This window comes from Camellia sinensis, chromosome 9, assembly GCF_055761805.1.
Source record: "Camellia sinensis isolate YWXY chromosome 9, ASM5576180v1, whole genome shotgun sequence".
Lineage (NCBI taxonomy): Eukaryota > Viridiplantae > Streptophyta > Magnoliopsida > Ericales > Theaceae > Camellia > Camellia sinensis.
This window is the reverse complement of record NC_138969.1, coordinates 94,710,040-94,727,645: the sequence shown is the minus strand read 5'-3', so window position 1 is coordinate 94,727,645 and position 17,606 is coordinate 94,710,040. Positions and strand designations below refer to the sequence as shown.

Here is a 17,606-nt window from a genome sequence, read left to right as displayed (position 1 = left end):
GCCTATCATTGAGGCTTCGAACCTCAATGATTGTGAAGAACAAACTTAGTTAAGTCCACTGGTTATTATATCAACCCAGCAGGGAGTGAACAATAGGGGCATTATAGCAACAAGGGGAAAGACCAGTGAAAAAGCCATCAATCGTAGTAAGAGAAAAGGTGCTGATATGAAGAATAGGGGAAAGATACACCAAAAGAAACTGAAGAACAAGGGTGTGCTGTTCAGCAATAGTCTGTAAAAAGGAGCTATATTCCGGGCAGCAGCTACTACAATCTCATTATCAGTCTCTTAGAGTTCAAATTCAAGGAGAAAGAGAAAGATGTTGACTGAAGCACAAGCCACAATTCAAGTTGGGAAAATTTTAGGGCTGAGTTGTGAAGGCAAGGAGGAGGAGGTGGTAAACAAAATAGTTGAGCTAGAAGAAAAGGATCTTGAAAGAATGGAAGGCATAGGTGCAGCCTCCTAAGCCAATTGGTTGTTACTACGAGGTTTGGTATATGTTACTAGTTTCCTTATGAAGATATTATCTTGGAATGTTAGAGGTCTAAGAAGGCCTGAAAAGAGGAGGCAAATAAATAACTGGGTTAGGGATAGAAAGATTGATGTCCGATTGTTACAAGAAACAAAGAGGTGCAGTGTTGATGCAAATTTTGTTAAGTCATTATGGCCTTGGAAGGAGATGGACTTCATGGAGGTTGGTACAGAGGGTAGTGCAGAAGGTATGCTATGCTTAGGAATCCATATATCTTTGTACTACAGGAGTGTTGCAGTGATAGAAATTTCATTATGTTGTCAGGTACTTCAAACCACTCTTTTGATTGTGTTGTAGTAAACATTTATGCTCCAAATGAAATACTAAAAAGAAGGTAGCTATGGGTATCTCTAGTGAAACTTAAATCTACTTTTGTAAGGCCTTGGTGTGTAGGAGGTGATTTCAATGAAGTTAGAGTTATGAGTGAAATGAAAGGGTGTTTGAGGAGGGATAGATGAATGAAGGATTTCAATGATTTGATTGATAATTTGGAGCTGATTGATATCCCAATGATAGGCAGAACCTTTACTTGGTGCAATGCTTTGGATGGGGATAGGTGAAGTGGGATTAATAGATTCCTAATTGACCATAGGTGGTTGGAAAAATTCTCATTTAAGCAGTGGGGGCTACCTAGAAGTATTTCTGACCACTGCCCTATATTGTTAATGGAAGATGAGAGGGATTGGGGTCCAAGGCCATTTAGATTCATAAATGCTTGGGGCTTGCATCCTAATTTTAAATCTGAAGTGAGGAAATCTTGGGATAATAATCAGATCAGTGGTTAGGCTAGTTATAGGTTAATGAAAAAGCTGGGGAATCTTAGAGCACATCTCAAAATGTGGAATTGTGAAGTGTTTGGAAACATTGATGAGCAATTGAAACAAGCTGAGGCTGAACACCATGACTGGGCTATTAAGGCTAAAGGTAAGAACTTGCTGGAACATGAGGTTAAAAAGATAAAGGAGGTTAGAAGGCTAGTCTGGGAACTGAACAAAAAGAAGGAGTGGTTATGGAATCAAAAATCCAGATTGACATGGATAGCCAATAAGGACAAAAATACAAGGTTCTTTCATATCTTGGCTAGTAGCAGGCAGAGAAAAAATTTGCTAGATTCTGTCAAAGAGAATGGTGTCATTTATGATCAGCCAGATGTTATGAAACAAGCAGTGGTGAGATATTTTAGCCAATTATTGTCTGAGGATTGGAAGATTAGGCCAAAACTGTCAGGTGCATTTGTCTCAATTGGTCATGAAGAATCAAATTTGCTAGAGGCAGAGTTTTCAGATGAGGAAATTTGGGAAGCAGTCAATGATTGTGATGGTAACAAAGCCCCAGGGTCTGATGGGTTTAATTTATCTTGCATCCAGAAATGCTGGAATATAATGAAAAGGGAGGTAGTGCAACTTATGTCTAATTTCCATTCTAATGGTAAGTTGGCTCGAGGCGTGAGCAGTTCATTCATTACTCTAATTCCCAAAAAAGATAATTCCTTGGGTTTGAGTGATTATAGGCCTATTAGTTTGGTAAGTTCAGTATGCAAAATTGTTGCCAAGGTCTTATCTAGAAGTTTGAGAAAGGTACTTCCAAAGATTATTGGTGAAGTGTAAATGACCTTTTTGAGTGGAAGGTGTATCCTAGATTGGGTGCTAATTGCTAATGAAGTGGTAGATTGGTGGAAGAGATCAAAGAAACAAGGCATCATCCTTAAACTAGATTTTGAGAAGGCATATGATTCAGTAAATTGGGAGTTCTTGTATTCAATGTTGACCAACTTTGGTTTTGGAGAGAAATGGGTGAGGTAGGTGAAAACATGTATCTCTACAGCTAGAGTCTCAGTGCCAGTTAATGGCTCACCCACAACAAAATTTTCTCCAATGAAAGGCCTCAGGCAAGGTGACCCACTTTCACCCTTCCTTTTTAACATTTTTGCAGAGGGCCTTAACTTATTGACGTCAAGAGCTAAAGAAGTGAGTTTGATAAGAGGAGATTCAATTGGTCCAAATGATCTGAGATTATCTCACCTTCAGTTTGCAGATGATACCATCATATTTTGTGAAGCAGATTGGGAGGAAATTATTGCTATTAAGTGAATTCTTAGATGTTTTGAGATATTGTCTGGACTTAAAATTAATTTCCACAAAACTCAGGTTTGTGGAATAGGTGTATAGGATGATCTACTGAAAGAATTTCAAATAGGCTCCATTACCATAGCCAAAAGCTGTCTTTGAAGTATCTAGGTCTGCCTTTATGAGCAAATCCAAGGAGAAAGAGCACCTGGCAGCCAGTGGTGGATAATTTTAAGAAGAAGTTAGCTCTATGGAAGAGGAGGTGCTTGTCTTTTTCAGGTAGAGTAACCTTGATAGGATCAGTGCTGTCTAGTTTTCTAGTATATTTTTTTATCTCTGTTTAAAATGCCAGTGGGTATTATAAAATCACTTGAAAAAATTCGGTCTAATTTCCTCTGGGGAGGATCTGAATAGAGGAGAAAAGTACATCTAGTTAGTTGGAAGGAGGTATGCTTGAGCAAGTTACAAAGAGGGCTAAGGGTTGTAGACACCCCATTTTTGACCGTCCTCAAGACTTGGACATCATCGTTTGAATACTCGATGATCATCCATGTTCGTGTTCGTTTTGAGTTCCCGAAGGTTTCGGCTGCGCGCCTTGCCTTAGGATCTCTCAACTTGTTTGTTTTGTGCTTGGTTGTGAACCAAGGACTTGTGTTTTTGCTTCTGAGGGAAGAGGGTGGCTTGTTGGCCATCCCCTCAACCCATCGGCTAAGGCATTGTGCCATCGGCCATGCTTTCTTGCCATCAGCCATAAGTGTTGGCCGATCAGCACTCTTTTTGGTCAATCGGCACTCTTTTTGGACGATCAACCATATTTTTTAGCCGAGACCTTTCCATCTTCTTTTTGCAGATATTTTGTGCCAGCTGTGACAGCTGGTGGGCATAATTCTCATCCTCCATATGTATGGAGGGATTTGTTTCAAGACTCAAGCTTGTTGAACAAGCTTGAGAATTGAAATTCTATAAGAAGGGAGCCTCCCCTCCCTTTCCAGAGGGTCTGAAAATCTGAGATACAAGTTCTATATCTCTCTATATTTTACCTCTTTCTCTCCCTTTGCTTTTGTTTGTGCTCAAAAGTGTAGAATCTTCATACTATTGCATACAAACACCTTGTAGAACACCATGCTTTGGTTGCTGAGGTCCTTAGGAGTTGGTTTTAGAGTTCTTGGAGTGGTTTAAGCTCAGAAAAGGTACTGGAGTTGTGTTCTTGAAGGTGTTCTTCAAGGGTGAGTAAACTACCTTTTAATCCCCCATTTTGGCTTAAGCTTTTAGACCTATTTTCATATTGTTTTAAGCTTAACTCTAAACTACAAAAGTTCTGAATTTTCATGCTTGTGATGATTGTTTAAGGTTACTTTTGTGTTGGGGGTAGTTTACCCCCTTTTAGGCCTTGTTTGGCCTTGTTTTGTGCCTTTCTTTTTGAGCTTTGGAACCATCTTGTCTTGACCTTCTCACCACTGAAATCCAGAGGATTTTCAGTGGTGGAGAGGTGGTTTTGGAGTCTTGAATAGGAGAGGGACACCCCCCTCTCCTTGTGTTTCATATGCTTGTATTAATGGCTCATAATAGTAGCATGTTTGCTTAGCTTGTTTTGGCTCCATTTCAGCAAGTATTTGGTGTTATTTCACCATGTTATACCTCTGTCTAAAGTTGGTTTGATGACCACTTGCATGCACCATGCACTTGTAGTGCAATCCTCTCATTTGCCTTAACATGCATCATGCATTTAGACCATCATTCTTGCATATTTTGGCTCAGCTCAAATGAGCTTTTAGCCTTGTTTTACCATGCTCTAGCTCTGATTTGCATTGTCTTGGTCATGCATGCGATGCTTTGTATAGCTATGGTTCAATCTAGCTTGTTAGCTTTGGGTGTCCAAGTCACTAGCATGCATTGCTTAGACCATTTTCATGAATTGGCATTATTTCATATGTTATTTCAATCCATGTAATGTGGTCATACACTTGCATCTTTCACTCATTGGATGCTTTGTAAGTTTGGCTTTTTATGCCTCAAGAATGGATCATTGTGCATGCCTCTTTGATTAGGTCTTTGGGATGCCATCTAAGTGGGTTTTGGGGCTTATTTTGACATGCCATAACTCTGATTTTTATTGGTTAAGTCATGTCATATTTGGTTGTAATAGGTGTAGTGTAATACCCCTTGTTAGCCTTGCATGCCTCATGCCCTTCGGACTCTTGTTCTAGCTTGTGTTGGCTAGGTTCAAGCTTGTTTTTGGTCTTGTCTTGACCTGCCTTGGGACTGTTTTGGGTGCCCTTGGCCCTTTGGGGCTTGCCTTGCATGGCCATGGTTTAAGTTCCTTTGTTAGTTTCATACTTTGAGCTTTCTTGCATGCTATCCTTATGTTAAGTGAGTGGTTTGGCACCATTCCATGCATGATTTCAGGGCCTATAGTATTGTCATACATCCATGCTTTTCATTCATTGCTCATGTTTGAGAGTAGTTGTCTTCATACCTTGTTTGTGAACCAAAGTGTATGAATGTTTGTATATGCTTTCATGCTTCATTTCCATAGCATTTTGGCCACTATTTTTGGTATAGCTGAGGTCTATCCATTTTCAGTATAAGTCCATAGATCATGCGGTTTGTGTGTTGTTGCATGCTTATCACATTGCATGTTGTTGCATGCTTGTTGTTGATATTGTTGTTGCATGCCTATTACATTGTATGTTGGCATGTTTAGGTTGCATTGCATTTTGCATGCTTGGCACATTACATGTTTGCATGTTTAGGTTGTATTGCATTTTGCATGCTTGGTCACATTGCATTGTTGCATATTTGTTGCATTGCATTTGGCATGCTTTTGTTGCATTGTATAGCATCTCCATGTTGCATGCATTGCATTGTGTTTGGTTTGGGGTGTTAAGCCAAACACGAGGAACGAGAGGCGTTTCATACTTGAAGTGATGAAACGTGCCTCAATCCTCGGTCGCCGACACTCTTGATCCAACATGATAGAGTTTAAGGTATTTGTGTGTTTTCGTGCATTTCATTCACATTGAATTGTGCAACTCGGCCTCTTTGGCCATCATGCATCGGAATGCGTGATTGATGGCTCGAGAGTCGAGCATTACACTCCTTTGAGCTTCAAACATGATAAGGGGTGTAATTGCACAACATTTTTCTTGCAAATGTATTGACATGCCTTTGTTTGTGCTTTATTGCAGCAAAAGGAGCAGTCTGCAGGAAGAGATGGCCGATCGGCTATCTGAAGTGCCGATCGGCTAACAATTTTTGACCGATGGACTAAAAAATGGTCGATGACCCTTTTCCTTTGGCTGATGGCCATACCATTTGGCCGATGGCCTCTCACAGTATCCATGAGGTGGTTCAAGAGCATCATAAAGATTTGTACAGTTTTCAGAGGTGCAAAACAGTGCAAATAGAGGCAACATGAGGCATGGCAATGAATTTCCGAGCGAAGCCGACCAAGCATGCATATGTCCCTCTTCTCGAGGCAGCTTTAACTGTTTTGTAACTTAATTAATTTTCTTAATTCGTTAAGGTTTTGTAATAATTAATTAGTTAGGGTAGTTAATTAATTAGTTGGTTTGTATTATTTATTCGGACCCTCTGTCGAGAGGGCGAATTTTGAAATAAGTGTGCGTGAGTGTGAATGTCTTCCAATCCCACTTCTTTCTCCCTTTTACTTAACCGCTGATGATGGTTAGTCCTAGGTCATATTTCAATTAGCATTCCTATGCTCGCATGTTTGCATCCATTCATCTGTATTGCATGCACCGGGCTCGGCACATCATACTAACTGCATTGTATTTCAATTCCTACTTGAATACATGATTATCAAGTTGCATCTCATATGCCATTTTAGAATAGCCGAGCCTATTTCTAGTTGCATTTTGCATGCGTTGCATTAGCCATCTTAACATAAGCTAGGATCATGCATTGATTACTAACTAGCTATTGTTTTGGCTCGGAGTACTAGGTAAGCTTTTATGCTTTAGCATCTTGCATGAATGCACATGCTGCCATGTAAGCATGCTTGCCATGAGGCTATTTGATTAAATGATATAACTGCCTGGATGCCTGTGGGTGAAGGTTGGATTGCTTGAATTGAAACAATTCATCGAAATACGAGTTTTAAGCCCACTTGAGAGTGGAAAAATCATGTTTTCCTAAGCCCACTTGAGGGTGGCAAAATCCACGACTTAGCCTACTTGCGAGTAGCACCTTCAAACCATTTTCAAACAAACATGAGATTTTTTGTTCCAACTTAGGCGATCTAGTCTATACTTGTATGCTGTGCGCATCACATAGTAGTTCTAGCTAATAACCGGAATAAGAACACATATGTCTTCAAAACAATATATCATGCTTAGTAAAGGCTGATCTTTGATCGGGCGAGTGGGGGTGCTCATTGCATGACCTTCCCTTCTCGTACCCAAGTTCCCGAGCCGAGGCAACTTTGGCGATGACGGACACGTGGCCTTAGGCACGAGTCAGGGTTTCCTAAATTCCCCCAAAATAAAATATTTAGGTAGCGACTCTGTATCTGGAAAAGCAGTCCATGTTTGACACTTCTTTATTAAAATCAGTTTTCCAAAACGATTTGTCGCATTTGGACTCTTTGGTGATTTATCAGTCTTGCATTGCACTTTGTGAGATTAGATTCAGAACCGTGACATTTGAGTTTGAACTGTAGTAAGCTAATGAACAAATTAGATTTTCACGCCGTTTCGCGCACGGGGCTGTGACGTTCGGGCACATCTACAGGGGTCAGAAATTTGAGAGAGGTAAATGATTGCCTACTTCTAAAGTGGTGGTGGAGGTATGGTAGGGAGGAGAATGCTTTGTGAAAAGAGGTGTTGTGTAGTAAGTATGGAGGGTTTGGCAGCTAATGGAGTCTGTTACCTATGGTTTCAGGCATGATGTCTATTCTATGGCAGGATGTCTTATTAGTGAATCTATCTAATCCTGCTTTGAGTGCATTCTTTTTCAATAATGTCAAAACAGTAGTGCGAAATGGTAGAAGGATTCAGTTTTGGGTTGATAGATGGTTTAGCAATCAAAGTCTTAGTGAAGTCTTTCCCAGATTGTTTTCATTGTCAACAGAGAAAGGGGAGTCACTATTGCATTTTGTCCAAAGGAAATGAGAGGGTCGCAACCGGAAGCTTGCTTTTAGAAGGCCCCTATTTTCTTGGGAAGAGGAGGAAGTGTCCAACTTGAATGTTTTGTTGCATAATGCACCTGCTATAAATGCTTTGGTTGAAGATTGTTGTCTTTGGTTAGCACACTCTTTTGGGTGTTTTACTATGGCATCAGTGTGGAAATCATTGGAATCATCCAAAGGTCCTATAAAATCAATTACAAGGACCATTTGAAGGAATATAGCTCCACCCAAAGTGCAATTCCTAAGTTGGCTAGCTTGGAGAGGTAGGATTAAATCCTCAGCCTTTTTGCTTAGGATTAGAGTGTTGAATCCAAATGCCAATCTACTATGTGTGTTTTGCAAATCTAAAGTGGAGACCATGAATCATGTGCTACTTCACTGTCATCTGATTTGGGGAGTCTGGTCAGAAATCGTCAATTGGTGGAATTTGAGTTGGTGCATCCTAGGTTTAGTGGAGGATCTACTTCAATGGTGGTCAAGTATTTGACAGAAGACTAAGGTGAAGGAAATTTGGAAGGTAGTTCCTTTAGCAATGCTGTGGTCTGTACGAAAACTCAGGAATGAGTGTTTGTTTAAATAGGCAAATCCAGATTTTGTAGAATTAACAGAGTTGGTGAAGGTTAGAGTTGCTTTATGGGCAAAATCAAATTTGAAAGAGATGTAATACTCAATGCATGACATTGTATCTAATTTGAAGCAGGTATGTTATTGAGTAAAGATGGGAGTCAACCTAGTTGCCGATGCTACTACCAGTTGTTGCTAGTAGTCAGAGTTGGTTGATCTGTCTTGTGCTGCATAGCTAATCTATTTTGTGCTCCTCTGTCACTTTGATGCTCTGTCTCTTTGTAGTATGTCCTGTTATCTATGTCTGTGTATTTTAGGACTACATAATGGAGTGAGGCATTGTTGTTCTTGTGTTGCTGTATGCTGCTGATATATGATGCTGTAATTGGAGTTTCACTGATTTGGAGTTGCTTTTGGCACTGGTTTGCTGTGTAGGTGTCATGGTCTGAGGATGTTGCGATCTGTTTTGTACAAGTCTGAATAGTGGCTTCTCCATCCTCTTCTGGTTGCTGCTGTGATGAATGGAGTAAATCTAGGTGTAGTTTGTATCAGAATGAAGGTTGCAAGAATAGGCTTAAGGCTGGTGGTTTGTTTGCTGTCTGAATTAGTTGTTGGTTTGAATGGAGTTCCTGGCACCAAAACTTCTGGTTTGTTATGTTTTGCTGATTTGCCTTGATGATTGGCTATTGAGGCTGCTGTGATCTATGTTGCATTGGTCTGAATGGTGGTTTCTCCAACCTCTCCTGGCTGCTACTGTCAGGAATAGGATCAAGTCTGAATTGGTTGGAAGAGTAGGCTCAAGTCTGGTGGTTTGGTAGTTGTTTGAATTGGTTATTGGTTTGAATTGGCTTCTTGATTGGTTGCTGCTATATCTGTGATCAATGCTGCTGTATTGTTTTGCAATTGGTGCAACGTTTGTTGCTGCATCTTGGTCTTTTTTGCAATTGTTAGAATGATGTTTTGATGGTGAGGGACTGCTGCTTTTTTGCACTTCTTAATACTTAGTCCTCTGGTTGATGCTTCTAGAGTGTATAAGTCTGTGTTTTTGTGATCATCTACTATGCATATCTGTGATCAGTACATGCTGCTGCTGTATTGGAGTCTTAATGACTTGGAGTTGTTTTTGCTGTGAAGCAGTGGAGGTGTGCTGTGATGGAGTTCTATTCTGTTTTTGCTGAGATGGAGTTGTTTTCTACTGCTGTATTGTTTTGCTTGGTGCCAACCTGTTTTTGTACTGGTTTGCTGTCTTGTTTTGGTTGTTCCCTCTTTGGTTGGTTTCTCATCAACCTATTGACTTGAGCTAGCAGATGATTGTGCATTCTCCTTGGTGCCAACCTAGTTGGGATTAGGGAGGTTTGCAATGATGCTTTTTGCTCTTGCCTCCCCTCCTTGTTGATGTATACCACGATGTATTTTTGTTATGTTATCATCAATAAATAGTTTTCTTTGCGGATAAAAAAAAACTTGCAATAACACTTGAAAATTTGAAGAAGATGGCATGGCGGTCCATCCACAATTCTCATTCTAAATGTTAGATAGCCAAATAGATTATCAAGTATGATCAATTTCATTGAAATTAGGATAATCATTGATATGTCCATCATAGTGCATGTTTTATACCCTTAATTTACACTTTGTTATACCTATTTTATATATTATTTTATCATATTTTGTTGATTTTTATGTTTTTAGGTTTTTTGGAAGCTTAATGGGAAAATGTTCTTAAATGGAAGAGATTGGAATCTGCATGAAAAGATATTAAATAGAAAAATGGGATCCTCTACTTCACATTGAAGTGTCTAGCAAAGCCAGCGATTTGGTGACAACCTTTCTACCGAAACACAATCCAATTAGATCTACATTTAATATTTTTAGCAAATTTGACACAATCCAATTGTACCAAGACCTGCGAAGCACACGATCACAACTCAAGCCAACACATCCGCCTGCAAGCTTGATAATTACAAGATTGCAACAATAGTTTCTTTTATTTAAATACCTAACTCTTAGAGTTTTAGTTTCTTTAGAATTTTACCAATCGATTCTATTAATTAGATTTATTTACTTACATGTTCTGACTAATAAATTTATTAATTGGACTTAATAAGTAATAAGTCTCAAAAGTAAAACCTATTAATAATTTATCCTTTATTTTTCCTATAAATAGATAGGTAAATATCTATCGTAGAGGAAGTTAGCACTATAGGAATTTACATTTTTCCCAACCAATTTTCCCGACTAACTTTTATTTTTCCTAATCTGTAGATTATTAGGGTTTTATTTTATTTTAGTTATTTTTCTCTTCACATTTTGTGACAAATATTGAAGAAGGAGAAGAACATTATTGTTTATTCAATTAAGTATTTTTCTATATAATCCCATTGCAATCTATGAGTTCAAACCATAAAAATAGCCTTTATGTAGGTATTGAGTCACCAATTGTCCCCAAAACTTAAAATGTTAGATGATTGGCTAACTAGTTATATCAAGCTAGGAGTGAAAGATGGAGGTCAATGGAGGGCGGAAGCCGGTGCTGAGAAAACATGGGGGGCAAGGTTTTAGGAATAATGCCATGGAGAATGAGATTCACACGATCTTTGTGGATAATGTACCAGACTCTATAGATCCAAAAGGGTTGTATACAGTATTTACCAACTTTTGAGTTGTAAAGGATGTGTTTATCCCAAACAAAAGAAAGAAGATAATGAGATCAAGGTTTGGTTTTATCTGTTATGCCTGTCTAGTGGTAGCAAATATGGAAGTCGAGGAAGGAAATGGTTGGCTATATGAAAGTTTGATTGTTCGACTTAAGCTAATACACTGTGCGGAAGCATTAAGGAGGTACTGAAAATCAGAGGTATGAGAGACATTCAGGTTAGAGATAGTGGTGGTAGAGATATGGTGTTAACTTTTGAATTAGTGGGAAGCCTGAAAGAGAAGCTGAAATTAATAGAGGGGTGGGTAGAAGAATAGAATGAGTCAATTAAGGAATGGAAGAAGGGGATGGCAATTGAACAAGAAAGGCTGGGTTGGATTACATGTTATGGTGTGCCATTAAATCTCTGGAGTAGTAAAACATTTAGTAGTATTGGAAGACTGTAGGGAGAAGTCATAGGTTTAGATGATGATATAGTCAGATTAAACTCATTCCACTGTGGGAAAGTGAGGATAGCCACTAAATGTATGGAGTCCATAAATAAAACAATCAACATGAGATACAAGGGGACATCTTATCTAGTGTGAGTATGTGAAGAACAGGTGGTTATATCGGAGGTGATCTACAAACAGTGCAAGTGCTATAGTGGGCAGAACACAAGGGTTAAGCAAACTTCTACTGGTGATGAACAAGAGCAAAGATCTGAAGTGGAAAGTAAGAAGGTTGATGATGAAGCTGATGTGGAGGGCCAAGTTGGAGGTGAACTAGACAAAGGAGGTCCTGAGGAGGCAAGAGGACTGGGGGTCAGAATTGATGATCATACTGACATGGATAGACATGTTCGATTGCCAAGCATGTCTGTGGTGGAGGAGACTGTCATGAACATAGGGAAGACAACTTGTATGTAGATTCAAAATAAAAGCAGTGGAGGCAAATGCGGGGAAGGCTAGTCAAATCAGAGTCATGATCTGGCCAGATTCAAAATGAAGGAAACCAGGTCGTTGGTGATAGAGCTCCTACTTTAGGATGGGCCTGGGCTTAACATCGAGGTTCTATCAAATAAGGTCAATGCAGTTCCGTGTGGTGATATAGTGGGCCATGGAGTATCTGAAGTAGGGCACTCAGAAATGCAATCTCCAAAGGAGATTGGATATCAACACAGAAGAGGAGAGGAAGCCCACGAAAGAGTTGAACGGGAGCATCAATGTGTGGTAAAAAGAAAATCTACACTGACAGTTCAAAAAAGAAAAACAAGACAACAAGAGAAAGCAAAAGGGCTGCGAAATTTCAGGGGATGAGAAAGGGTAATCTACAATTGGGGGTTGGACCATCTTGGCAACTCAAAAATGAACTATATTCAAGTCTGCGGTTCTAACAATTTCTTTATCAATGACAAGAAAATCTAGGAGTGGAAAGCTACTACTTAATGAAGTTGAAGCATCACTCCAAATAGGGCAAGTTATTAGGATGAAGTGTAATGGAAATGAGGAGGAAGTGCTGTGATGGAAGTTCATCCGAAGTTGCTGCAGCAGTTCAAAACTGTGATGGCAACAAAGTCCCAGGTCTAGATGGTTTCAACTTGATAATGTTTCAGAAATATTGGCAAATAATAAAAGGGGATGTGATGTAGTTTATGGAAGAGTTTCACCAAATTTCTAAGTTGGGGAGTGGTCTTAACAGCTCATTTATTGCTTTGATTCCAAAAGATTATAATCCTACTTGTCTTAATGAATACAGGCCAATTAGTCTTATAGGTTAGCTGTACAAAGTTCTTACAAAAGTATTATCTAGTAGGATTAAACCAATATTGCCAAAGATTATAAGTGAGCCTCAATCAGCTTTTATAGGGGGAAGAAGCACCTTGGATGGTGTGCTGGTGGCAAATGAAATTGTTGATGGTTAGAAGAAGAAGAAGAAGAAGAAGAAGAAGAAGAAGAAGAAGAAGAAGCAAGGCATAGTTTTAAAACTTGATTTTGAGAAAGCATATGACTCAATTAATTGGGAGTTTCTATTTTCTAATGCTCTCAAATTTTGGGTTTGGCACAAAATGGATAAATTGAATGAAAGAGTGTGTTTCAATAGCTAAAATTTCCATCTTGGTGAATGGATCACCAACATCTGAATTCAATCCCCAAAAGGGACTTCGGCAAGGTGATCCATTATCACATTTTCTCTTTAATATTGTGGCTGAAGGTCTCAACATTTTGCTGAATAAAGTTGTACAGATGGGGTTGATTAAAGGTGCAATTGTTGGTTCAAATGATTTAAACATCACCCACTTACAGTTTGCAGATGACACAATATTGTTTTGTGAGGCAAAAAGGGAGGAGGTGCTTAATATTAAAAGGATTTTGAGGTGCTTCAAGATAATGTTTGGACTAAAGATTAACTACCATAAGAGTGTCGTTTGTGGCATTGGAATTCATGATGAGCTAAATAAAGAATATGCTGCCATCTTCAATTGTCTACATCAAGGTCTACCATTGAAATATTTGGGTATGCCTTTGGGCGTTAATCCAAAGAGAAGAAGGACTTGGCAACTTGTTATTGACAATTTCAAAAAAAAAGTTGGCTTCTTGGAAAAGAAGATTTTTGTCTTTTGCTGGTAGGTTGACAATGATAAAGTCAATGCTCTCCTCCCTGCCTAATTTCTACTTATCGCTGTTAAAAATGCCTGAAGGGGTTGTAAAGGAGATAGATAACATTCAGTCTAGATTCCTTTGGGAGGGGTGATGAGCTATGAAGAAAAATTCATTTGATCAAATGGAGGGAAATCACTCAAAGCAAAAGTAAAGAGGGGTTAGACATTAGAAAGGTGAGACTCATGAATGACTGTCTTCTTTTGAAATAGTGGTGGAGATTTGGGTGTGAAGATGACACTCTCTGGAAAAAAAGTGATATGTAGCAAATACCCAGAGAGTGGTGGGGGTTGGTGGCCATTACCTGTTGCAAGTACAAGATTGTCTATGGTTTGGAGAGATATATTAGGGGTTGCTGGATCTTGCTCTAAGGTGGTGGATTTTTTCAAGGTTAACATAAAAATTAGTATTGATGATGGGAGGAGAACAAAATTCTGGCTTGATAATTGGGTGGGCAATGGGTGTTTTAAAGATGTATTTCCTAGAATATTCTCTATGGCTTTTGATAAAGGTGAATCAGTGGCAGTGATCACTAGCAGGAGAGGTGGGAATGAAGAGTGGGGATTGGTCTTTAGAGGAACTTTGTTTCAATGGGAAAGTGAAGAACTAAGGAGGTTGAAGACTGTGATACCCCTGTTCCGTAATATGTTAATTGGTTCTTAATATGAATGTGATTATGTGTTTTGACATAATTGTGTGCACCATTATGTGAAAATATGTGGTTTTGAATTTCTATCTGTTCACCATAGGAATATCTGTTTGATTATCTGCTTTGGAAATTAAATTGAAGGCCTTATCGGCCACAGAACCCGAAATTGATTTTGCCATTATGATTAGTATAATTTTTAGAGCTTACGGAGAAATTTAATTGAAAATTGATTTGGGTCAGATTAAATTGATTTATTTAATGGCTTTGTGCTCAAATTTTTAATATTTGTAATTTTGGTTAATGGGATTTGTTGTGTAAGAGCACTACACCTCCCATTCCCTCTGGTATCTTCACTTGGGCTGATCAAACTCTAAGAAAGAGAGAGGGGCCAACTGTTAGAGAGAGAGAGAGAGATGGAGAGAATTGTGTAATTTTTTACTCAAGCTTGGGAATTTAAAGTCTAGTTCAAGAATTAACCATAGATTGGGCTTCTAGGTAAGCATTGATTCTTGAATTCATGAATTTAATGTGTAATCTTGTGTGTTCAAAGTTGTGTGATGATGTAGAGCATGAAATGTGTTGGTTTTGTCGAATTTGAAGTCTTAGAACTCATGCATGTAAGTTTTTAGTTGAAGATCATGTTCTTGACCATCTCTTCATCTTATAAATTGGGAATGAGAGTGGTATACCACATACATGTACAAATTTAGGAAGATGTAAGTGTTGAATGCATGAAATTGTTATGTTGGTAACGAGTTTGGTGGAAAATGAGCCATGCATGTGATTTATTTGTGAAATCAAGCTTCATTGGGTTGTAATTTGGGGCTTATACCATGTTAGTATGATTATATTTGAGATTTGAGCCATTTCATGCAAGAATTGTTGGCTTGAAGGTCGAATTTGAACTCAAGAACACAATCTGGGAAACCCAGAATTTTGATGGCCGCTCGAGCGGGAAATACGTGCTCTCAATACTTTTTGTAGACTTGGTATCTGCTCGAGCGGGATATTTCACGCTCGAGCGGGGGAGCTTTGTAGACAGGCCTTCCGCTCGAGAGCCCCATTTCACGCTCGAGCGTATTTTTCATGCAACCAATACTTTTGCAGGCCTTAAGGGTCCGCTCGAGCGGGGAAGTCCACGCTCGAGCGGGAACCCTGTTTTCTGAAATTTTGTTTTCGCATTCTGTGTTTCGTTTTCCGTTCTCCTTCAGTTGCAAACACTCTTAGGCATGCATTAAGCATTATAATTGAGTTAAAAAGATAAGAATAAAGCCTAAAAGAGGAAAATGTGAATTTAGAACGGATTGAATTGTTAGTGACCCTTTTGTGTTCGTGAAATGTGTAGGGTTGAGCTCCAGGGCAAATCCACAAGCCGATCACTGTAAGTAATATCTTAATAAGATATCTGGAATATGTTGTTGTCCTATTGTTTATGTAGGTTATGTAAGTTCATTAGCTCGAATGGCGGACAACGATTGACATGAATGATTGGGCCGAAGGCCGATTGACATAAAAGATTGGGCCGAAGGCCGATTGACATGAATGATTGGGTCGAAGGCCGATTGACATAAATGATTGGGCCGAAGGCCGATTGACATAAAAGATTGGGCCGAAGGCCGATTGACATGAATGATTGGGCCGAAGGCCGATTGACATAAAAGATTGGGCCGAAGTCCGATTGACATGAATGATTGGGCCGATGGCCGTTTGATACAAATGATTGGGCCAAAGGCCGTTTGTTGTAACTATTTCAATAATTGCTTATGTATCTCTTTTTTTATTGATATTATTCACTGGGCATTCGCTCACGCTCATTCATGTATATGTCGGTGAGCCAAGGGACGTCCAAAACCAGCCTCGGTGAATTATGAGAAACAGTCAGAGTTTTGAAGAGTCAGCCCAAAAGTCTCACGCATGAGACTGTCTTCGCCCTTTTGTCCTCTGTTTATAGTTTTGTTTTGTTGGCGAAATCATCAGACCATTGTTGTATATAAGTCTTGGGTTTGGCTGACTTAAATCTGGATGATCCTTGTAATAACCCTCACCACTGATTACCGTTAAACATTGATTACCGTTAAACTGAACTGATTATGACTGATAACTGAACTGATTAAAGTACTGAACTGATCATTATTGATAATCTGCTTAAAGTATTGAACTGACTGACTGAAAACTGGAACTGAATTGACTGAGTATGTACGTTTGAATTGCATTCTATCTGTTGATTGTTTATTTGATCTGTTCGTATTTTAGCGTTTAAACTGCTAATTGAAGGCCTTATCGGCGGCCGAATCCAGAATTGATTGATGTTTTATGATCATCATAATTAATGTGATTTTATGGTATATTTATCTGAAAACTGATTAGGTATGATTAAATTAGATTGAAATGCGTTTAATTGCAATAGTTGGACTTATTTACACTTAGACCACTTAGTGGCCACTACCTAGTTAACACTAGAGCCTTGCATTGAATCTAAACATCTTCCTCAGGCTTATCTCTTGCTTTGCCGACTTAGAGGGTGTGAGGGAGAGAATTGATTTGTGTTTGAGGAATTGGCTTATTCAACTTGGAGAATTGCTTTCTAATTGAAGTATTGATTTCATAATCGAACCTCTAGACTTGCATTCAAGGAACCTAGGTATGAATTTCATCTTTTTGATTTGTCTTTAAGTTGATTCATGCATGGTTCATGTCTAATTGTAGAGCTAAGTCATGAATTGGTTCATTAATGGTGCATTGAAGCTCATTTCATGCATACATGTTTGAATTGTTGAGTTGTGAGTTGATTTCATGCTAAAATGGTACATGCATGTCCATACTTTTGTAATGGTCCATGTTTTCAACTTGTTTTTGGATCAATTGGCTCCTTAGAGCATCAAATTGAAGCTTTGAATTGATTTGAATTCATGCATGTTTGCATGTTCATATTGTTCATGAAATTGGTTTGAAATTGGGTTTGAATTAAACACCCTTGGGCTTTGATTTCTCAAAATTGAGCTTTGAACCATGTTATTCTATGTGTTTATAAAGGTTTTCTAGAAAAATGGGCCCAAGAGGATTGGTTTTGATGCATTTGAACTTGGTTTTGGCTTGGAGGTGCAATCTGGAATTCCCAGATTTTGCACTTCCGCTCGAGCGGGGAAAGTGGCGCTCGAGCGTGGAATCTGAGCATCCAGTATTTCTTTGCACTGTTTTACAGTCCGCTCGAGCGGAGGATTGTGTCTCAAGCTCGAGCGGGCGTCGAGCGGAGATTTCACCCATCCAGTACTTTTACAGTACGCTCGAGCGGGAGAGTTGACGCTCGAGCGTGTACCTTTGTTGCATGTCCGCTCGAGCGGGTAAACCTGC

General features: G+C 39.1%; 1 protein-coding gene across 1 annotated transcript; it reads left to right on the top strand.

Moving 5' to 3' along the window:
- The first annotated feature begins 1,332 nt into the window (after positions 1 to 1,332).
- LOC114262057 (uncharacterized) lies at positions 1,333 to 2,622 on the top strand. The gene is made up of 2 exons (XM_082889229.1): positions 1,333 to 1,960; positions 2,465 to 2,622. Exons 1-2 carry the CDS (start codon positions 1,333 to 1,335, stop codon positions 2,620 to 2,622), a joined length of 786 nt encoding a protein of 261 aa, XP_082745355.1.
- Positions 2,623 to 17,606: the final 14,984 nt, after the last annotated feature.

What these genes read in the sequence shown, in the direction of transcription:
- LOC114262057 (XM_082889229.1), top strand. Translation starts at nt 1,333, where the DNA reads ATGAAAAAGCTGGGGAATCTTAGAGCACATCTCAAAATGTGGAATTGT. An exon ending in GTCTAATTTCCATTCTAATG is followed by an intron (nt 1,961 to 2,464) that starts GTAAGTTGGCTC and finishes ACATTTTTGCAG; the next exon opens with AGGGCCTTAACTTATTGACG.